The 23,746-nt window shown below is 47.0% G+C and overlaps 1 protein-coding gene across 2 annotated transcripts in view; it reads left to right on the forward strand.

Annotated features, from left to right (window-relative positions):
• Nucleotides 1–2,438: 2,438 nt before the first annotated feature.
• Nucleotides 2,439–23,746, forward strand: part of LOC142312015 (uncharacterized) — a 57,132-nt gene continuing 35,824 nt past the window's right edge. The window contains exons 1-7 of one of the 2 annotated variants that reach the window (XM_075350885.1): nucleotides 2,439–2,509; nucleotides 3,062–3,206; nucleotides 3,335–3,514; nucleotides 3,597–3,720; nucleotides 8,988–9,203; nucleotides 9,540–9,655; nucleotides 10,947–11,037. In XM_075350885.1, coding sequence (XP_075207000.1) covers nucleotides 3,129–3,206; nucleotides 3,335–3,514; nucleotides 3,597–3,720; nucleotides 8,988–9,203; nucleotides 9,540–9,655; nucleotides 10,947–11,037 — 805 coding nt within the window. In that variant the 5' untranslated portion in view covers nucleotides 2,439–2,509; nucleotides 3,062–3,128. The remainder of the gene's footprint in view (nucleotides 2,510–3,061; nucleotides 3,207–3,334; nucleotides 3,515–3,596; nucleotides 3,721–8,987; nucleotides 9,204–9,539; nucleotides 9,656–10,946; nucleotides 11,038–23,746) is intronic. The other variant, XM_075350886.1, reaches the window with a different exon arrangement.

Consider the following 23,746-nt stretch of genomic DNA (forward strand, 5'->3'; position numbering starts at 1 on the left):
AGCAGCATGTCACTTCTTTCTGTGTTTTGGAGGACTGGCAGATCAATCCCCCGCTGGCTCCAGGTCAGTGGGGGATTGATCCCCGGTGTCTGGTCAGATGCTGGTCCCCATAAAAAGTCTATGGGGAACAGAATCCGGCACAAAGCGGTAGGAGCAAGCACTTCATACTCACCGATCACCGGCGCGGCTGTCACACTGCTCCTGCGGCCTCTCATTCTTCTTCCTGGGCCGCTCATTAGGCTCATACATATTCACGGCTTCCCCTGCCCACTGGTGGCTGTGATTGGTTGCAGTCAGATGCACCCCCACACTGACTGACAGCTGTCTGACTGCAACCAATCACAGCCGCCGGTGCGTCTATATTGTACAGTAAAATAACAGTGTGCAGTCCCCTCAATTTTGATACCCAGCTAAGGTAAAGCCTCACAACTGGTGGCTGGTATTCTCAGACTGGGGAGGCCTATGGTTATTAGCCTGCCCCCCCAGCCTAAAAATATCAGCCTGCAGCCTCCCGGATTGCTGCATCCATTAGATGTGACAATCCCAGCACTTTACCTGGATCATCTTGATTGCCCTGGTGTGGTGGTAATCGGGGTAATAAGGAGTTAATAGCAGCCCATAGCTTCCACTAAGTCCTAAATTAGTGATGGTAGCGTCTATGAGACCCCATAGAAGAGAGGAAATCCAGAAACAGCTTAATTAAAAGAAACTTTATTAAAGACAGTGGGAAAAAAAGGACACCCTGTCCATCACCGCGTCTCACACAGATGACTGCTCTTAATCATGACAATATCAAAGTGAATGCGGCCACTTATAAAACCCACACAACCTCTGAGGGGGGGACAAACACCGTCACCGAATCATCAAATCACCAAGACACGAGCAAATGACAACTTACCAGGATAGAAGATTACAAGAAGCATCAATACAAACATTATATAAGTACACCCCATATAATACACAGTACAGAGAATATATAAGTACACCCCATATAATACACAGTACAGAGAATATATAAGTACACCCCATATAATACACAGCACAGAGAATGTATACAGAGAGATATCCTCTTATGTCACTTGTGGGATTCTCTCCAATAGATGAAACGTTCATATTCAGTGGATGAGGAAGAATTCTCTGTGGAGCGGACATTGCCCCGAACTCTATAAAGAAAAATGACCAATAATTAGTAATAATAATAATAACAATGCCACAAATTCCCATAAACTGTGTATAATGAATGCGCTGATAATCACCTGCTAATAAACCCATCAGTATCAGTCACAGATCATTGTGGAATTCAGCCCTTTGTGATCTCTGGCTCCAGCTTTAATATCCAATGGGCTTCCCTTATATACAGTGACCGCTCCAATCCCCTCCTCCTGGATCTATCCCCCCGCTCCATGCCTCTAACGGGAAAAGACAACAGGGACGCCGGGTGCTGCTCTGCGACTCCCCCACAGACAGAGCATTGCATCCCCCCCCCTTCCCCCAGGCAGAGCATCGCACCCTCTCTCTCCCCCCCTTCCCCCAGGCCAAGCATCGCACCCTCTCTCTCTCCTCCCCTAACCCCAGGCAGAGCATCGCACCCTCTCTCTCTCCTCCCCTAACCCCAGGCAGAGCATCGCACCCTCTCTCCCCCCCCCTTCCCCCAGGCAGAGCATCGCACCCTCTCTCTCTCTCCCCCCCCCCTTCCCCCAGGCAGAGCATCGCACCCTCTCTCTCCCCCCCCCCTTCCCCCACGCAGAGCATCGCACCCTCTCTCTCTCTCCCCCCCCCTTCCCCCAGGCAGAGCATCGCACCCTCTCTCTCTCTCTCTCCCCCTTCCCACAGGCAGAGCATCGCACCCTCTCTCCCCCCCTTCCCACAGGCAGAGCATCGCACCCTCTTCCCCCCCCCTCACGGTCAGAGCATCGCACCCTCTCTTACCCCCCCCCCCGGGTCAGAGCATCGCACCCTCTCTTCCTACCCCTCCCCCCGGTCAGAGCATCGCACCCTCTCAACCCCCACCCCCCCGGGTCAGAGCATCGCACCCTCTCTTCCTACCCCTCCCCCCGGTCAGAGCATCGCACCCTCTCTTCCTACCCCTCCCCCCGGTCAGAGCATCGCACCCTCTCAACCCCCCCCCCCCGGTCAGAGCATCGCACCCCCCACAGATAGAGCATTACACCTACTGCTGCACACTATTGCACCCAGAGACGGTGACCTACAATCCCTTTTTATTTCCCCCTGAAGCTCATACATGATAATCTCCATCAGATATTACTGACCTCTTATATCACACACCTCGGGGTAGAAAAACAGCAGCAACAGGGAAGATGGGAAACATCCTGCTGCTTGTACAGCAACTGTGCACTGACTGCCGGGAACTACAGGCTCCTCCCACACAAGAGGTCGGTCACATGGGCGTGACGTCACCAGAGGTCCTTCTGCCCACTGGGATCTAGCCTCTACCTTGTAGGAAGTGGCCGCATGTAAGAGAAGAAGCTGCAGAGAGGGAGAGAGTCGGGTAATGATGGCGACGAGAACAGACTGTGTGTGATAAAGGGGAGCGGGGAAATCCTGGTGGCAGAGGGAGCGGAGCTTTCACCACTAGGATTTAGTCACAGCCATATATCCAGTGTGCGGCTCTGCAGGAGGAGGGGTGTGGAGATTCCCCATTACATTAACCCCCTCAGTGCTGCTCACACTCCAGGAGACAGAACGTGTTCCCGTCTGTGCGGCTCTATCAGGAGATCTGTCTGTATGGGATTAGATTGGGTCACTTCCCTCCTGACGCCGCTCGCTGCTCTGTTACTGTACAGTCTCCATTATGGCCGTCGCCCGCTCCATGTTGTCACTATCAGGAGATATTAATGCTCTATCATTATCTGTTACTGACGGCCCCGGGTCTATATTCTGTGATAAATCTCTGTGTGTGACTATAGGTGGATTGTGTGTTATACCGGGGGCAGGACGGGGCCAGGACTGGATGTAGGGATCATGTGAAGCCGGTAACAGCTCCGGAGATTCCTTACATGGGATCTTTCTGATGTTACATCGTCATCTTCTCCCCATTCAGGTCCCTACAATATCGGATCCTCTCAGATCTTCTATAGAAGAGAATTCTCCTGACTGACCCATCAAGGATGGATAGGGACAGGGACAAGATGGCGGAGAGGATATTACACCTCACCCTAGAGATCCTCTTCCAGATTACTGGAGAGGTGAGAGATTCTGATGACGTCACATTACATCATTCTTATCTATGGGAATAACAGATGGACAGAACTGGAGAGGTGAGGACTCTGGAAATGTCTGTAGTGAGATTTATTAATGTGTCTCCCATATCCAGGATTACACAGTAGTGAAGAAGATCTCTAGTGACCGCTGTCAGGACCCTGTGTCTGAGGGATGGGGAAGACCCCTGAGCCCAATCACAGGGCCTCCACCTCACCCCCTGATACATGAGGACATCAAGAACCAGAAGATCCTAGAACTCACCTACAAGATGATTGAGCTGCTGACTGGAGAGGTGACACTGCTGGGAATGCTGGGACATTATACAGTAACGCTATGAAGGGATCGGGGGATGACGGTATCATTGTATGTGTCAGGTTCCTATAAGGTGTCAGGATGTCGCTGTCTATTTCTCCATGGAGGAGTGGGAGTATTTAGAAGGACACAAAGATCTGTACAAGGATGTCATGATGGAGGTTCCCCAGCCCCTCACATCACCAGGTAATAGACAGGACTAAATACACACGGCTTATCATTATCTGTATGTAAAGAATGAATTCAGTTCCTGTACACTGGAGATCAAAATTAGAGAGCAACACACAATTTCTTAAATATTGAGGTCATTTTGTAGTACAATGTGATTATATCCTAACATGAGTAAACTAGCAGTATTTTAAGCTTATTTCATGAATTGAATTCATTGTAAAGCAGATAATAAAATTGTAAATGAGATAAATGAAAAAGAACAGTGATCAAAATTAGAGAACAGTTTCAGATACCTGCAAATTATTGGTGTTAATTTGGCACTGGTGCTAATTTCCTGAATTATCTGAAAAAAACCTATGTAACTGGCAGCCTAAGTTTTCACTTTGCACTGACTTTGCAAAAATTGTGTGCTGTTCCAAAGTGACTGAAACACTCCAGCAGCAGGTTGTCCAGATGAACACCAAATGGGTGACCCTATCAGCCATAGCTAGAGAAGTTGGTCGTTCTAAGTCTGTGACTTTGAGAATATTATATCTTTACAATGTGACAAACTCTTTCAAGACCCCAATAAGGCTGTTCGTCCTTGAAAAACAAAATCAAGAGAGTACAAGATAATGTGGAGAATCTGCATGGGTAATAGTTTCAACCAGGGCTGTGGAGTCGGAGTCGGAGCTCATTTTGGTGGAGTCGGAGTCGGTATAAAATGCACTGACTCCGACTCCTAAAATATATACCGTATTTTTCGGACCATAAGACGCACTTTTTTCCCCCCAAATGTTGGGGGAAAGTTGGGGGTGCGTCTTATGGTCTGACTGTGGCTGCGGGGAATGAGGGTGCTGCGGTGTAGCGGGTCATCGGGGGCACGAGCAGGCTGTAGCAGCCTGCTGTGACCACGTGGGCCCGCTCATTACATATGCATGCCCATCCTCCCGCCCATTTCTCAGCGCAGAAGCCGGCGCTGACAGGTGGGCGGGAGGACGAGCGGGGACGCACGCATAGTAAAGAGCCGGTCCGCATGATCACCCCTGGCAATTACAGCCTGGAGTGATCATGTGCGGCTGTATTCACTGCCCCCCGTGCGTCATCATCAGCGTGGGGTGCAGTGAATCAGTACACTCACCCGTCCCCGTGTGTGGAGCCATCCCCCCGCAGCACGCAATGTCTTCCTGTCTGTGCCGGTCAGCTGATCTGTGCTGATCAGCTGATCGGCACAGACAGGAAGACATCGCGTGCTGCAGGGGAACGGCTCCACACACATACACACAGACACAGGTCAGTGGTGCAGAGAGGAAGATGTTCGGCTGCAGGGAGTGAGGAAAAGGTGAGTATAAACGTTTTTTTTTTTTCTCTGTGCTATAGGATACAGGCCATATACCAGGATGGTATATGAGCCCGATGGGGGCATATAGCAAAATGGGAGTATATGAGCAGGATGGATGGGGGGTATATGAACAGGATGGGGGTATATGAACAGGATGGGGGTATATGAACAGGATGGGGGTATATGAACAGGATGGATGGGGGGTATATCAATAGGATGGGGGTATATGAACAGGATGGGGGTATATGAACAGGATGGGGTATATGAACAGGATGGGGGTATATGAACAGGATGGATGGGGGGTATATGAACAGGATGGATGGGGGTATATGAACAGGATGGGGGTATATGAACAGGATGGATGGGGGGTATATGAACAGGATGGGGGTATATGAACAGGATGGATGGGGGGGTATATGAACAGGATGGGGGTATATGAACAGGATGGGAGTATATGAGCAGGATGGATGGGTGGTATATCAATAGGATGGGGCTATATGAACAGGATGGGGTATATGAACAGGATGCTGGTATATGAGCAGGATGGGGGTTTATAGCAGGATCATATACAAGGCAGGAGGATCATTACCAGGATGGCGTACCTTAGTAGAGAATTTGGGGACATTACCCCCATAACAGTGTCAGCAGCAGATCCTCGCCCCATAACAGTGTGTCATGACCACATTTTTTTGCTTAAAGTTTTATTTTCCTATTTTCCTCCTCTAAAACCAGGGTGCGTCTTATAGTCCGGTGCGTCTTATAGTCCGAAAAATACGGTAATAAATTGGGGACAGTAGTGCAATGCAGAATGTGCTGAATATTTTACTAAATAATAACATTTAGTATAATGCTTATATTTAAGTTAAAAATGTATTGTAGTACAATGTGAACATTAGACATTTAATTATTTTTATGATACAATAATCAAGATATTTAGATAGAACATAAAATATATTTATTGGAATACAACTTTTGAACACAAAAAACTAATAAATTGTAAATATGTAATACAATATGTAATATATATATATACTAGAAGGTGGCCCGATTCTACGCATCGGGTATTCTAGAATTTACGTATTGTGTAGTTCATGTATGATTTTTGTTATATATATATATGTTGTGTGTAGTTACCAAGTGTTTGTGTAGGCGCTGTACATGTTCTGGGTGTTGTCTGGGTGTGACGGGGGTGAGAGCGGTGTTGTATGTGTGTTGCGTTGTTTGTGGAGCGCTGTGTGTCTGTAGCGTTGTGTGTTGCGCGGTTTGTGTGTGTGTGGTGTGTTTTGGGGGGAGGTATGTTTTGTGCAATGTGTGTGTTGTGCGGTATGTGCGTATATTTGTGTGTGCCGCGGTGTTTGTGTGTTGGGTGTTGTGTGTGTGCAGCGTTGTCTGTGTGTGTAGGTGTCTGTGTAGGGCAGTTGTTTGTGGTTCCCAGTGTGTGTGTGTGGTGTGTTGTGCACTTCCCATCGTGCTCCATCCGCCATGCTGCGCACTCCCAAACGTGCACCATCCGCCATGCTGCGCACTCCCAAACGTGCACCATCCGCCATGCTGCGCACTCCCAAACGTGCTCCATCCGCCAGGCTGCGCACTCCCAAACGTGCTCCATCCGCCATGCTTCGCACTCCCAAACGTGCTCCATCCGCCATGCTGCGCACTCCCAAACGTGCTCCATCCGCCATGCTGCGCACTCCCAAACGTGCTCCATCCGCCATGCTGCGCACTCCCAAACGTGCTCCATCCGCCATGCTGCGCACTCCCAAACGTGCTCCATCCGCCATGCTGCGCACTCCCAAACGTGCTCCATCCGCCATGCTGCGCACTCCCAAACGTGCTCCATCCGCCATGCTGCGCACTCCCAAACGTGCTCCATCCGCCATGCTGCGCACTCCCAAACGTGCTCCATCCGCCATGCTGCGCACTCCCAAACGTGCTCCATCCGCCATGCTGCGCACTCCCAAACGTGCTCCATCCGCCATGCTGCGCACTCCCAAACGTGCTCCATTCCCCATGCTGCGCACTCCCAAACGTGCTCCATCCCCCATGCTGCGCACCCCCCATTGTAATCCATCCCCCATGCTGCACCAGCATCAGCCTCTCTACCCGCAGCATCAGCCTTCTGTCCCCAGCATCAGCCCCTCTCTGTCCCCAGCCTCAGCCCCTCTCTGTCCCCAGCCTCAGCCCCTCTCTGTCCCCTCCTCTGGCGACACTCACACACACGATCGCATCCACTCACACACACGATCGCATCCACTCACACACACGATCGCATACACTCACACACACCCGATCCCGACACTCACACACACGATCGCATCCACTCACACACACGATCGCATCCACTCACACACACGATCGCATCCACTCACACACACGATCGCATCCACTCACACACACACGATCCCGACACACACACACCCGATCGCATACACTCACACACACAGACACTGACGATATCGCACATACGCGCTCACAGTCACAACATCCGGAGATACCACATGCTTCTGGCCATGTGATCCTCCGTCAGGTCCTGGAAGGTCACAACAGCACAGTATCGAGGCCGAGAAGCAAGGGATATCGCCGGATGCTGTGAGTGTGTGGATGCGATGTGAGGTGTGTGTGAGGTGTGTGTGAGAGTGAGTGTGAGAGTGAGTGTGAGCTGATGTGTGTGTGTGTGTGTGTGTGTGTGTGTGCGTGTGGATCTTCCGCCGCTACAGGACCTCGATGCGCTTGTAACCATGCCAACGTATCCCGTCCCCCGCTCGCACGGGAGCCCACACCACTCCCGTGCGAGCGGGGGATGGGGGATGGGGGGGGAGTACAGTACTCACCTCCGTGACAGCCCTGTCAGTTCGGGGAATGCGCGGGGGGAGGTGGGCGGGGCCAGAGCTAACGTGCGTTGCGTGAGGGGGGCGGGGCGTGGCGTGGCCGAATTGCCAATGCCTGCAGGGTGCCGGGGCGAGAGGCCAATCTGTGGGGGGGGCGGAGGCTGGGCGAGCGGCTGGCCAATCCGTGTGGGGGCGCAGCCTGGGCGAGCGGCCAATCGGTGTGGGGGGGCGGGGCCATGGCGAGCCCAGCGGCCAATCAGCTTTGTGTCACCGTAAGGACATGTCACGGTGACACTGTCACGGTGACACAATTTTGGAGCATGACAGACAGACAGACAGACAGAATAAGGCAATTATATATATAGATATATATACACAAGATATATATGTAATCTACTGTACATTACATATGTACAATTTATTACAGTTTGTGTTCTAAAGTTGTATTCCAATAAATATATTTCATGTTCTATCCAAATATCTTGATTATAGTATCATAAAAATTATTAAATGTCTGTTCACGTACACATGTTCATGTATTACAATAAATTTTTCACCTAACTATAAGCAATATATGTAGGAGTCGGAGTCGGTGCAAGAGAAATTGAGGAGTCGGAGTCGAAGGTTTGGTTTACCGACTCCACAGCCCTGGTTTCAACACAGCAGCTGGAATTGCTCTCCAATTCAGCACCGCACAAGGTAAGGATCTGTCTCGTCATACAGTGTCATAACGTTTAAGAGCATTTGGATTGAAAGCCCACTCTGCAGTGACAAAACCTCTCATTAGAAAGAAACTAGACTCACCTTTGGTGAGGAGCATGTTGTGTGGACAGAAGAGAAATGGTCCACTGTTTATTTTAGTGATGAAAACAATGTTAATTTATTGGGTCTGATGGTAAACATGATGTTTGTCTACAAACTGGGGAAAGACTGAACCCAAACTGTGTTAAGAAATTTGTGAAAAGTGTTGGAGGAAGTGTCATGGTTTGGGAAATGTTTTCTGCAACAGGAGTTGGAGCTCTCATACAGCAACATGGCAAAGTGAATGCAAGTGTGTATCAGAATTTTCTTCAATAACACGTGATTTTTTTTACTTGCATTCATCACTCAACAAGCCATCAATTTTCATGCAGGACAATGCCCCCGTCACACAGCAAAACGGGTAAAGCAGTTCCTTGAAACAGAAATCATTGAAACAATAAAATGGCCAGCCCAGAATCCTGATCTAAACCCAATAGAAAACCTCTGGAAAATCCTTGGTGACAAAGCTATGGCAAAGAAACCCACAACAGTCAAAGATCTATGGAAGAGACTTGAAGAAGAGTGGACCAAAATCACATCAGAGCAGTGTGAGAGACTAATGATATACTGTGGCCGCAGATATGTGAAGTCATAAAAAGCAAAGGCCTGTACACGTCCTACTGATTGTTGACTGCTGTTACCTTCAGAAAATTGAGTTATAATCTTTCTCTGTGCTACAGTCATTGCTGTTCTCTAATTATGATCATCACCTTTTGGGCAAAATAAAGGTTTTATGGTGATAAACTTTGGATCTTTAGTAAAACACTGTTCTAATGGCAATGTGTATCCCTTACAAAGAAATCTTCAAATGTTGATCAATGTAGATTACCTTATTTCTGACAAAAGCAAGTAAACATACATTGTTCTCTAATTTTGATCTCCAGTGTATGTCTTTCCTCCAGTTCTATCCAGTAAGAGGAAAACACCGGAGAGATGTCCCCGTCCTCTTCTTCCACAGGATTGTAAACAAGAAGATCCCGATGTTGATCAGGATGATCAGGTAGATGGGGAGAAGGTGTCATGAAATCTCCCTATGATGTGTAGGCAGCTGTGAAGGTCTTCTGCTCAGTCTTTTTTTTATCCGATTTTATTAGACACATGTCTAATAAACCGTGTAGTGTATTATTATTATAAGGGATTAGTTTTTAGAATATGAAAATTAAACAATCTGAGTTCAATCATAGTCACTAGTGCTAGATATTCAAGGATCATTATTTCAAATATTATATAACCTTCTTGGGGTTTTTACATATAATGATGTCAAACATATACTAAGAATGGTGTGATCATGGAAAAATATTCAGTGATATTGGATCCTGTGGTTGTAAACATCTTATCATTTAGGTATCTGTACCTGAATACAATGGTGGTGTTCATGAAATGCGGGCCAACACAACATACAGCCCGTGGGCCAAATAACTACATGCGGGCCGTATAGAGGCACTAAAGGGGACTATTATGGGGAGGGACAGTGTGGGAGAGACATTTTGGAAAGGGAAAGTGTGGGAGAACATTATGAAGAGGGGCAGTATGGTGGACATTATGAAGAGGGGCAGTATTGGGGACATAATGGGGAGAGGCAGTTTATGGGGGACATTATGGAAAGGGGCAACATGTGAGGGACATTACAGGGAGGGGCAGTGAGGGAGGAATAGTTTTTGTAGGTAGTACAAAGAGGGTCAATTATTTATTCAGGAGCACAGCATGGGAGATGTTTTTATTATTGGGGCAGTATAATAATATTGTTATTTTTAAGGATGTTATGTTATGCTATGTTGGAATGACATTACTTTTTATTACCTCCTTGTCCTTCATAGTCCTCAGATCCTACACCTATAGAGCATTTCTGGGATGAGGTAGAATGGGATGTTCAGTGCATGTCAGCTCCTCAGTCTAATTTTCTGTAAATGTAAGAAGCTTTCATGTCCCCATGGGTCTGTAATCCTGCTGCTTTGACATAATAAATTGCTAAACTCCTAAATGCCAAAGTAAATCCAACGCTCCTAGATGGTGTCTGTAATAATGTGGCCATTCAGTGTATGGTTTATACTTGGTGGAGATGACAGGATAAAGCTGATCATAGACATTAGATGTTGTCTGGATCTTCTCACAATTGTCTGGTTATGGAGACTGCTGGTTACAATTAGGAGGTGACAGGTTGGATTATACAGGAGACCTGCAGCTCTGTGATATCTACTGCTGTCAGTTTTGTTCATTTATGATCTTTTCTGTTCTGAATCATTTCACGCGACTTCTCCATCTGTCTGTGACTTTTAAAATATTTGTTTCAGGGTGAAGATCTGACCCATTTTAATATTATAGAGACATATGTGATTGGTGATGAGCAGTGTAAAGAGGAGATTCTTACATATGACTACCCAGGTGAGTAGTGACCACTAAATTCAGATTTTACTCATTGGCTTCTATAATAACTTTATATGTTGGAATTTTTCTTGGTTCACATGTGCACGCCAGTTTTAATGAAGGAGTTAGGTGAGGTAAAATGCACCAAATTCATTAAGTGGCAAATGCCAATTAATTCGCAACATCTTCTCTATAGCCTAGCCTCACCAGAAATCCTACTTTATTTAAGGACTGCAGTAGCATTTCTAGGGTAAGTTACACCAACAGGATAGTGTAACTTTTGGTGTATTCATACAACCACCCCCTTCTATTCTCTGCCCACTTTGGTGGATCTGGCCGGTGACTCTTCAAAGTGTTTTACGCCACAAAACACGTTAATGAATAAACTTAGTATTTTAATGAGGGAAACGTCCAGGTATGGAATAGCTCAGGGGAAGGATATTCTGTATCTTATGTGTCTCCTGGATCTGCTGGAGGTTTTTGTGTGAATTTTAGTAAATTGCCTTTCAGACGTCGTCCTGCTGTAGACAAAAAGTTTGCTAAGGCTGGATGTAGACGGCCATGTCAAAAATCGTGACAGTTGTATTTACAGAATGCGGACCTGTTTGGCTTTGTGTACAGCTTTAGATTTGCGCTGTTGATGGTGCAGGAGCCGCCATCTATTGTATGAAATATCTTGGTACATTAATTGGACTAGAATAAAGCAGAGATTAGTGAATCAATTCAACCCCAAATTCTTGTAGATCTTAAGATAGTTGTGGTTTGTACAACTTGCTATTCGCTTTGGCGAATCACCAATTTCACTTTGTAGATAATTGCAGGGGTGCGAACAATGTTTGTTTCTATAGCGCCAACATATTCCGCAGCACTTTACAATTCAGAGGGTGCTTGTACAAACAAAATAAAACATTACAGAGCAACACATACTTAAACAAATACCAAGAGAAGTGAGGATCAGAGGCATACATTGAAATCATAGGGCGCCACAGCAGAAGTCCTAATTCTGCCCCTCAACAATAAAAATAAAATAGTATTCAGTGGGTCTCAGATCAGCATATCTCACAACTTTGCAGCCCTTACAAAATAATGTTGCCCATTTTGAAAAGCCCCAAATGTTCCCAGACACCTCTCTCAAGGCACCCATAAAGTATGATGCTAACAATAGTGGCACCCAAAAGCAGTAAGATACCCCCCACAGTGAATTCCTCCACATGCTATTATGATCACCCTACAGTACCCCCACCTCCAAAGTACGATACACCCACAGTGACCATAACACTGTATGATGGTGTCACACTTAGAGTAATGAGTGTTCGAATACACAGCGTGACAGCTGCCCGCAGACTCGCAGAGGTCTGGTGCACTACACAAAACTCAACGAACAAGTAAAACATCAGAACACTTTTACAAAGGTGGGCCCTGCAGCTAGAGACAGAGGTGAGGGCTCACCTCCTGAACTCACCTCAAGCTGTTTCATGAGTTCCTTAGTGTCCCTATACGGGGTGTTAAAACCTGTTGCCGAACTGGATACCTAATCCCTCACTAGCCCTGCAAATACCCTGGCTAGTGAGATGGCCAGTGAGAGACACTAGCCCCACCTCTGAACTAAGAATCAGGCAGGGAAAGGTAGACAGACAAGGGTAATAATGACACCACACAAACCTGAAAGCTGCAACAACATGGCTCTAACCACTGGGTAAACTACATATGCTACTGTCTTGCTAAATTCTACTAAAAAGGGGGCTGAAATCCCGTACTTACGAAGCGCTCACTGATATCCTAATCAGGCACGAATACTAATATCCTTTATAGCAAGATACTATTTATTTTAATAGCACATGAATAGTCAATGGTACATAGGCATTAGAACTACTTTTTAGTCATAGAATCGTGTACAATAACAGAAATATGCATCAACATTACCGTTATGTTGTAGCAATCCTTCTCATTGGAGGGACTCGATTAATGAGTAGGAAACAACATGGCATCTTGCATCACAGGAACAGTGCGTCCACTTGAGCGTCCTGGAAATGTCCCTAATCTCATTAAAAGAGTACGATCCTTTTATAAGAAACTTTGAATGTTGTGTTTTCTGAATGGTTAATTGGTGACCAGCATGTAACAGCTGAGTCATGTTCATGTAACTTGACCACAAGCTGCTGTGGGCACCAGCAGCTTCCTGCACATTTCCTGCACATTTAGTTAGTTGACAACTCGTCGACCACAGTTTCCTGGAGATATTGCAAGGTGCCGTGAATTTTACAGGCCAGCTTCCTTGCACCTGTTTTCAACTAACCACAAGTTTCCTGACTGTGGAACTGTAAACGTTACTTCCTCATTATCGTGGTTTTGCTTAAGATCTGTCTGACACGTATTCTTTGGTCATAGTGAAATAGGTTCAACCAGAGGACATCTCTCTCTGATACTGAATTATTGATGGATCAAATAATATCTGGGATCACTATATCTTTTGATTATGATCCCTATCTAATCACACTCATTCTTTCAGTCATATCACATTGGTATCACAATCGGTCCTTGATCCCAGGAATTATTTTCCATCATCAGTATTCCACTAGAGGAAGATCACTCGGAATATACCATACCATGACCAAGAAATATCGTTTGCCACAAATTTTGTTTTCTTGGTTTGTTTAAATAAACGTTGAATCACAAATATAATCACTTTCACTACTATGTATATTAAAACTAAAAGCAATATTATCTGAAAAGCTCCTTTTGAATATCATGTGTTTTGGCATTTGCTCGATATTCAAAGGAATCATTACACATTAGATTTTCCGATATGTTACTACAAGTTTCACTAGTCCCATTTATGAACATATTGGCATAAGGCCATAACATATCATGAATTGTCCTTTCCACTAAGCTGGGTTTAAAAGCATCTACAGTATTTATAGCTGTCCCAAAACTTATTTTTATATTCTCTATAGGGATGAATCCCAGGTTAGTCAGTCCAGTCTTATTTCTTGGTACCCAAATTCCTCCTTTAAAAGCCAGATATTGTAAATTAGTGATTGTTCCACTCAAATTGCCTTGTCATGCACCAGGAGCCATCAGTCTTTTTAACTGGCCAGACAAGATTATTCCATGCGGTAGTAGTAGGGCGCATTACCCCAGTTTCTACCAATTCTTTAATGGTTTCTCCTATCTCTCTGTGACCTCCTGGTATTCGATATTGTTTCATAGCTACCATTTTTGTAGCTGGAGGCACATGTACAGGGGGCATTTTGACTTTGCCCACCACCACTGGTCGCATTTCCTTATGACAAGACTTAATCCCAAAGGAGAATTTTCCTTCTGTTAGATTCAGAGTCATCCCTTTTAGGACATCAATTCCCAAAATATATTCTAGTATAGGAACTACCAGTACCGTATACTTCTTGATAGGTACAGTCATATGAAAAAGTTTGGGCACCCCTATTAATGTTAACCTTTTTTCTTTATAACAATTTGGGTTTTTGCAACAGCTATTTCAGTTTCATATATCTAATAACTGATGGACTGAGTAATATTTCTGGATTGAAATGAGGTTTATTGTACTAACAGAAAATGTGCAATCCGCATTTAAACAAAATTTGACCGGTGCAAAAGTATGGGCACCCTTATCAATTTCTTAATTTGAACACTCCTAACTACTTTTTACTGACTTACTATAGCACTAAATTGGTTTTGTAACCTCATTGAGCTTTGAACTTCATAGGCAGGTGTATCCAATCATGAGAAAAGGTATTTAAGGTGGCCACTTGCAAGTTGTTCTCCTATTTGAATCTCCTATGAAGAGTGGCATCATGGGCTCCTCAAAACAACTCTCAAATGATCTGCAAACAAAGATTATTCAACATAGTTATTCAGAGGAAGGATACAAAAAATTGTCTCGGAGATTTACACTGTCAGTTTCCCCTGTGAGGAACATAGTAAGGAAATGGAAGAACACAGGTACAGTTCTTGTTAAGCCCAGAAGTGGCAGGCCAAGAAAATTATCAGAAAGGCAGAGAAGACGAATGGTGAGAACAGTCAAGGACAATCCACAGACCACCTCCAAAGACCTGCAGCATCATCTTGCTGCAGATGGTGTCAATGTGCATCGGTCAACAATATAGCGCACGTTGCACAAGGAGAAGCTGTATGGGAGAGTGATGCGAAAGAAGCCGTTTCTGCAAGCACGCCACAAACAGAGTCGCCTGAGGTATGCAAAAGCACATTTGGAGAAGCCAGTTACATTTTGGAAGAAGGTCCTGTGGACTGATGAAACAAACATTGAGTTGTTTGGTCATACAAAAAGGTTTTATGCATGGAGGCAAAAAAACACGGCATTCCAAGAAAACCACTTGCTACCAACAGTAAAATTTGGTGGAGGTTCCATCATGCTTTGTGGCTGTGTGGCCAATGCCGGCACCGGGAATCTTGTTAAAGTTGAGGGTCGCATGGATTCAACTCAGTATCAGCAGATTCTTGACAATAATGTGCAAGAATCAGTGACGAAGTTGAAGTTACGCAGGGGATTGATATTTCAGCAAGACAATGATCCTAAACACCGCTCCAAATCTACTCAGGCATTCATGCAGAGGAACAATTACAATGTTCTGGAATGGCCATCCCAGTCCCCAGACCTGAATATCATTGAAAATCTGTGGGATGATTTGAAGCGTGCTGTCAATGCTCAGCGACCATCAAATTTAACTGAACTGGAATTGTTTTGTAAACAGGAATGGTCAAATCTACCTTCATCCAGGATCCAGGAAGTCATTAAAAGCTACAGGAAGCGACTAGAGGCTGTTATTTTTGAAAAAGGAGGATCTACAAAATATTAATGTCACTTTTATGTTGAGGTGCCCATACTTTTGCACCAGTCAAATTTTGTTTAAATGCGGATTGCACATCTTCTGTTAGTACAATAAACCTCATTTCAATCCAGAAATATTACTCAGTCCATCAGTTATTAGATATATGAAATTGAAATAACTGTTGCAAAAACCCAAATTGTTATAAAGAAAAAAGGTTAACATTAATAGGGGTGCCCAAACTTTTTCATATGACTGTAAATTACCTATCTTCAAAGCTACCTGTGTCTGGACCTCGGTGATCACTTGACCACCTAGTCCAGCAATTTTTACTCAAGGTCCTTTTATTTTTTCTGGGTTTCCATGAATTAAAGTAGCCTCCGCCCCCGTGTCAATCAAAGCTGGGACTCTTTGAACATTTCCCCCTTTCCAATGTATGCTAAGATTGACGTAGGGACGTTCGTCCCTTTTTATCAATAGGGGGGCTTGGCTGGCTACCTATGGTAAATCACTTCCTTCTGAACTTTGTTACACAGACTTCAGTCTGTGTATTAGCCCTTCTTTCCGTGACCTTTGTGGCAACGGCTGCAGCCAGTTCTTCCCATGGATAAACTGGCTGAAAATCTTCCCAAGACACTTTCTTTGGGGTTTTTTCCCCTTTTCCCTCTGATTTCTTTACCCTGGGGGTTTTTGAACCCGCTTCCACATTTGTAGTGGTCACTTGCTTTGCGGATAGAACTTTCTGTTTGTACCACTTCCATAATTCTCCTGTCTCCTTTCCATCAATCCTTTCCTTATTGATCCCGGCTTTAAGCAAAGCCTGGAACATGTCTTTGCGAGACACCCGTGGGGCCTCCCCTGCTGATTTCTCTTTTCAATCAGGATTGATTGGCTTACTGTTACCAAGATGGCCTCCAGGGGATGATTTATCCCACTGTCCCATATCCTGTAACTCCCTCATCCTCCCTAGAACTACACAAATTGATTCTCCAGTCAGCGCTACAGTTAAGGTTAAAATAACTGAGTTGTATGCTGGAGGAGCATGTTTAACCAGCCTATTTCTTATGCTGGCTGTCAATGGGTACTGGAGATAATCATCATCCATTCCCAAAAGAGGAAGAGCATTCCTCATTGCTTCTTCCTTCAGCCTTTCCATACCATCTTTTAAGGTATACCAAGGTTTATCATTGATAGGAAAGTCTGCTTCTGATGGATATTTGTCCAGAAAAGCATGGGCTAGGATCATGATTAAGTTTTGAGTACCATGCTCATTATGATCAACAAAATAATTATTTATTGATCTCTGAATTACTGGGTCCCGAGACATGGTGACAAATTTTGCCACGTCTCTGGCGTCAAAGTGCATTCCACCTCCTCCAAGATCGTGCACCCTGACCAACCAGGGAATTTCTCCTTCTCCTGGTTTTTTGTCTAAACTGTGTTAAAATGCTATCAACTTCTCCCTGAGAGTAATCTTCAATGGTTATTCGATTTTTTTACATGAGGAATCGTTCTCTCATTTGTGATGGCATTACCATCTTCGTCATATTGCAGATTCCCCTGACCATCCCGGACATGTTCCCAGATGATCTCATTCTCTGTCCTCTCTAGGCGCTTCCTTACTGAGTTAGCCTTAATCTTCCATTTATGGTAATCCTCCTCATCAGATGATGAAGATGAATCCCACACATCCCAAGTATCGGGATCCCAGTTTATAGAAGCTTAGACGATACTTTTATGTACTTTTGGTTTTATTTACTTTTCCTCTTCTTTTCTTGTACTTATTGTGAGCAATTTTGATTTTATTTACCTTTCCTCTTCTTTTCGTGTACTTATTTTGAGCAATTTTTACGGCAGCTTTTTCTGCCACATTCTGATAATGTTCCAATTTATCCTTCAACAGTCTGGTATTACATTCCAGAACTGTTTTCAAGCCACCTAATTCCATCATCTTTTGTTCCATCTGGGAACTTTTCTTCTGCATCTTTAGATTACGCTCATGCATTACGCTATATGCACTTGCCAAAATCCAGATGCGCCGTCCTAAAGACACTACATCACCTGTTTTCACAGGGATACTACTGAGTACATTCACAACATCAGTAGGTTCACTACCCTTGACATCACCTGTTTTCACAGGGGCACTACTGAGTACATTCACAACATCAGTAGGTGCACTACCCTTGACATCACCTGCTTTCACAGGGCCACTACTGAGTACATTCACAACATCAGTAGCTTCACTACCCTTAAGCTGATCCTGCCATTGTTCTGCCAATCCACAAGACACTACATCACCTGCTTTCACAGGGAGACTACTGAGTACATTCACAACATCAGTAGCTTTATAACCCTTGAGCTTATTCTGCCATTGTTCTGCCAATCCACAATTGACCAATTCATGTGCTATAAGATTGTAGGGAGCCTCAGTCCAGCCGGGAATCTCATCAACAACCTCCTTAACATTATCCTTACGTTTTCTGAACATTTTGACACTATGCAAAAAGATTGAAAAAATCTGGAAATTTGCCAAATATATGTTTTTAATTTCTAAATTACAAAAATTCGTTAATTACTTCTTATCGAAGTAATCCTGCCGACTACACCAATTTATGTCTTGCTAAATTCTACTAAAAAGGGGGCTTAAAGCCCGTACTTACGAAGCGCTCACTGATATCCTAATCAGGTACGAATACTAATATTCTTTATAGCAATATACTATTTATTTTAATAGCACATGAATAGTCAATGGTACATAGGCATTAGAACTACTTTTCTTCAGCGCTCTATTGGGAGACCCAGACGATTGGGGTATAGCTACTGCCCTCTGGAGGCCACACAAAGCACTACATTAAAAGTGCAAGGCCCCTCCCCCTCTGGCTATACCCCCCCCGTGGTATCACGGGTTCTCCAGTTTTAGCTTTGTGTGCGAAGGAGGTCAGACATTCCATGCATAGCTCCACAGATTTTAGTCAGCAGTAGCTGCTGACTGTTTCGGATGGAAGAAAAGAGGACACATATAGTGTCCCCAGCATGCTCCCTTCTCACCCCTGGATGGTGTTGTAAGGTTGAGGTACCTATTGCTGGTACAGGGCTGGAGCCTGACATGCTGTTTTCCTTCCACATCCCCTGGTAGGGCTCTGTGGAAGTGGGATCCTGCCGGCCTCTCAGCTCTGATGCCGGGCTCCATCCACAGACCCATTAGAACCTGATGGAGACGGAGCAGGAGTACGATCAGGGACAGGCCCTGCATCATACAGGTACTCTGTGTCCCCGGCAGGCACAGACACACTCCGGGCTGGCTGGGTGTTGTAGTGCGCCGGGGACCGCAACGTGGAGTTGGTGTCCCTACAGATTACTGGGGGATTGTTTGTGTTTGGGAACGCAGCGCCGACCCCCTCTGGACCGGGCGGCGCTGCTGTGACTTGTGGTGCGCCGGGGATCCGCCGTCCGCGCTTTTACGGCGGCGGCGGTTATAAATTTAGTCCCCGGCTTTTTGGGCCTAGGACGCCGGCAGCTCCGATTCGTTCCCGCCCCCACCCTGTCATTCAGGGTAGGGGAGAGACGCTGTTCGCTAGCAGCGACGAGGGCTGGAGCCTGTTTTACATGCTCCAGCCCTCTCACTTGGCACAGAGGGAAGCAGGCTTCCCGCTCTTGGCCAGGAACGCCCAGGGCCCGCCCCCCTTCCTCTCTCGAGACGCCGGCAGCCATTACATGCATGCCTGGCTGGAGGAAGGACGCAAGGCTCTGGGAGACCTGGACTAGGGGCTATCTGGCGACCACACACCCGCTTTTTAAGCGGGCGGTAAGCGATTTTTCTGTGCTGGTCCCTCTAGTGCCTCACTGTGTATCAGTGTACTGGGTACAGATATATAGATATTGTATTTCTTGCACTGTGAGGTGCGCTTCTGGCTGCATATCCCAGATCGCTCTGTGGAAGCAGCAACATGTCATCCTCAAAACGCAAGGCGGCCAAGGCAAAAAGGGCTGTGTATACTGCGTGTGCTGCATGTGGGGCTAATCTACCAGCAGGCTCCGATGACCCCCATTGTGTGCAATGCTCCGACCCGGTGCTGCTTCGCCAGCCGGAGTCGGGAGAGGTAGCGACCCAGGCTGAGACGCTTGTAAGTTCTGCCCTGGTGACAGGGACGGACTTTGCAGTTTTTGCAGATAACATGTCTGTATCTATGGCAAAAATCCTTGAAACCTTGCAATCTATGCATGGGGCTCAGTCCCTGGGCACGGCGAGGCCTCTGTCCTCAGGTCCCCCTTACTTGGAATGTATCCAGCCCACAGGGGGGTCCCCGGCTTCACAGGCCGAGGATTATGACTCAGATGATGGCCCCAGCCACCCTAAGCGAGCTCGCTGGGAAAGACCCTCGACGTCTTCACACTGCTCAGGGTCTCAGCGCAATCAGTCTCCCTGTGATGTGTCTGATGAGAGTGATCAGGAATCCACTCCTGGAACCCCTCTCAACCTGGATACCCCTGATGGGGATGCCATGGTAAACGACCTTATCTCAGCCATCAATAGGCTGTTGGATATTTCTCCCCCAGCCCCTTCAGCAGAAGAGGCGGCTGCGGAGCAGGAAAAGTTTCGTTTCCTTTATCCCAAGCGTAAATTGAGTGCTTTGTTAGATCACTCTGACTTCAGAGAATCAATCCAGAAGCACGACGCTCACCCAGAAAGGCGTTTCTCTAAACGATCTAAAGATACGCGTTTCCCTTTCCCCCCTGAGGTGGTCAAGCGCTGGACACAGTGTCCAAAGGTAGACCCCCCGATTTCCAAACTTGCAGCTAGATCCATAGTTGCAGTGGAGGATGGCGCTTCACTTAAAGATGCCAATGACAGACAGATGGACCTTTGGTTAAAATCTGTCTATGAAGCTATCGGCGCGTCGTTTGCTCCGGCATTCGCAGCCGTATGGGCACTCCAGGCTATTTCAGCTGGCTTAGCAAAAGTGGATGCTATCATGCATCCAGCAGTGCCGCAAGTGGCGCACCTTACCACGCAGATGTCGGCGTTTGCGTCTTACGCTATCAATGCGGTCCTAGAATCTACCAGTCGCACCTCAATGGCGTCCGCCAATTCGGTAGTTTTGCGCAGAGCCTTGTGGTTAAAGGACTGGAAAGCAGATGCTGGTTCCAAAAAATGTTTAACCAGTTTGCCTTTGTCTAGAGATAGACTGTTTGGCGAGCCATTGGCTGACATCATTAAGCAGTCCAAGGGTAAAGACTCCTCTTTACCACAACCCAGAACATCCAAACCTCAGCAGAAAAAGTGGCAGCAGAGGTTTCAGTCCTTTCGAGGTTCGGGCAAGACACCATTTACCTCGTCCAAAGGGACTCAGAGGACGCAAAGAAACTCAGATTCGTGGCGGACTCACACACGCCCCAAGAAAGCAAATGGAGGTACCGCTTCCAAAGCGGCTACCTCATGACTTCCAGCCCCCCCCCTCCGCATCGCCGGTCGGGGGCAGGCTCTCCCGCTTTTCCGGCATTTGGATGTCACAGGTCAAAGACCGGTGGGTGACGGACATTTTGTCTCGCGGGTACAGAATCGAGTTCAATTCTCGTCCTCCAGCTCGGTTCTTCAGAACCTCCCCACGTCCAGACCGAGCAGATGCTCTGCTGCAGGCGGTGGATTCCCTAAAAGCGGAAGGAGTGGTTATCCCAGTCCCTCCTCAGGAACAAGGGCAAGGGTTTTACTCCAATCTCTTTGTGTTTCCAAAAAAGGACGGCTCGTTCCGTCCTGTTCTGGACCTAAAACGGCTCAACAAACATGTGCACGCCAGGAGGTTCCGGATGGAAACCCTCCGCTCTGTCATTGCCTCAATGTCCAGAGGAGACTTCCTTGCCTCAATAGACATCAAAGATGCTTATCTCCACGTGCCAATTGCTACAGAACATCAACGTTTTCTACGTTTTGTGATAGGAGACGACCATTTTCAGTTCGTAGCTCTTCCATTTGGTCTGGCGACAGCCCCACGGGTCTTCACCAAGGTCATGGCGGCGGTGGTAGCAGTCTTGCACTCTCAGGGACACTCGGTGATCCCTTACCTAGACGACTTATTGGTCAAAGCTCCCTCTCAGGAGGCATGTCAGCACAGCCTGAATGCTACGCTGGAGACTCTACAGTCTTTCGGATGGATCATCAACTTTCCAAAGTCGATCCTATCACCGACTCAGTCACTAACGTATCTTGGCATGGAGTTTCATACTCTAGCAGCGATAGTGAAGCTTCCGCTGGACAAGCAGCGGTCACTACAGACAGGGGTGCAATCTCTTCTGCAGGGCCAGTTGCATCCCTTGCGGCGCCTCATGCATTTCCTAGGGAAGATGGTGGCAGCCATGGAAGCAGTTCCCTTTGCGCAGTTTCATCTGCGTCCACTTCAATGGGACATTCTCCGCCAATGGGACGGGAAGTCAACGTCCCTGGACAGGAAAGTCTCGCTTTCCCAGACGGCCAAAGACTCTCTACAATGGTGGCTCCTTCCCACCTCATTGTCTCAGGGAAGATCCTTCCTGCCCCCATCCTGGGCAGTAGTCACGACAGATGCGAGTCTGTCAGGGTGGGGAGCAGTATTTCTCCACCACAGGGCTCAGGGGACGTGGACTCCGCAGGAGTCCACCCTTCAGATCAATGTTCTGGAGATCAGAGCAGTGTATCTTGCTCTACTGGCCTTCCAACAGTGGCTGGAAGGAAAGCAGATCCGAATCCAATCGGACAACTCCACAGCGGTGGCATACATCAACCACCAAGGAGGGACGCGCAGTCGGCAAGCCTTCCAAGAAGTCCGGCGCATTCTAATGTGGGTGGAGGACAGAGCATCCACCATATCCGCGGTTCACATCCCAGGCGTAGAAAACTGGGAAGCAGACTTCCTCAGTCGCCAGGGCATGGACGCAGGGGAATGGTCCCTTCACCCGGACGTGTTTCAGGAAATCTGTCGCCGCTGGGGAGTGCCGGACGTCGACCTAATGGCATCCCGGCACAACAACAAGGTCCCGGCATTCATGGCGAGGTCGCGCGATCAAAGAGCTCTGGCGGCAGACGCCTTGGTTCAAGATTGGTCGCAGTTTCAGCTCCCATACGTGTTTCCGCCTCTGGCGCTCTTGCCCAGAGTGCTACGCAAGATCAGATCCGAGTGCAGCCGCGTCATACTCGTCGCTCCAGACTGGCCGAGGAGGTCGTGGTATCCGGATCTGTGGCATCTCACGATCGGTCGACCGTGGTCACTGCCAGACCGACCAGACTTACTGTCCCAAGGGCCGTTTTTCCATCAGAATTCTGCGGCCCTGAACCTGACTGTGTGGCCATTGAGTCCTGGATCCTAGCATCTGCTGGATTATCTCAGGGAGTCGTTGCCACAATGAGACAAGCTAGAAAGTCGAATTCGGCTAAGATCTACCACAGAACGTGGAAGATTTTCTTGTCCTGGTGCTCTGCTCAGGGAGTGTCTCCCTGCCCATTTGCATTGCCCAAGTTTCTTTCCTTCCTGCAATCGGGGTTAGAAAAGGGCTTGTCGCTCAGCTCCCTTAAAGGGCAAGTTTCGGCACTATCCGTGTTTTTTCAGAAGCGTCTAGCACGTCTTCCTAAGGTGCGCACGTTCCTGCAGGGGGTCTGTCATATTGTGCCCCCGTACAAGCGACCGTTAGATCCATGGGATCTGAACAGGGTACTAGTTGCTCTCCAGAAGCCGCCCTTCGAGCCTCTGAAGGAAGTTTCCTTTTCTCGGCTGTCGCAGAAAGTGGCGTTTCTTGTTGCGATCACATCGCTTCGGCGAGTGTCTGAGCTGGCAGCTCTGTCATCTAAGGCTCCCTTCCTGGTGTTCCACCAGGACAAGGTTGTGCTGCGCCCCATTCCGGAGTTTCTTCCTAAGGTCGTATCCTCTTTTCATCTTAATCAGGATATTTCCTTG

This window comes from Anomaloglossus baeobatrachus, chromosome 5 (genome assembly GCF_048569485.1).
Source record: "Anomaloglossus baeobatrachus isolate aAnoBae1 chromosome 5, aAnoBae1.hap1, whole genome shotgun sequence".
Taxonomy (NCBI): domain Eukaryota; kingdom Metazoa; phylum Chordata; class Amphibia; order Anura; family Aromobatidae; genus Anomaloglossus; species Anomaloglossus baeobatrachus.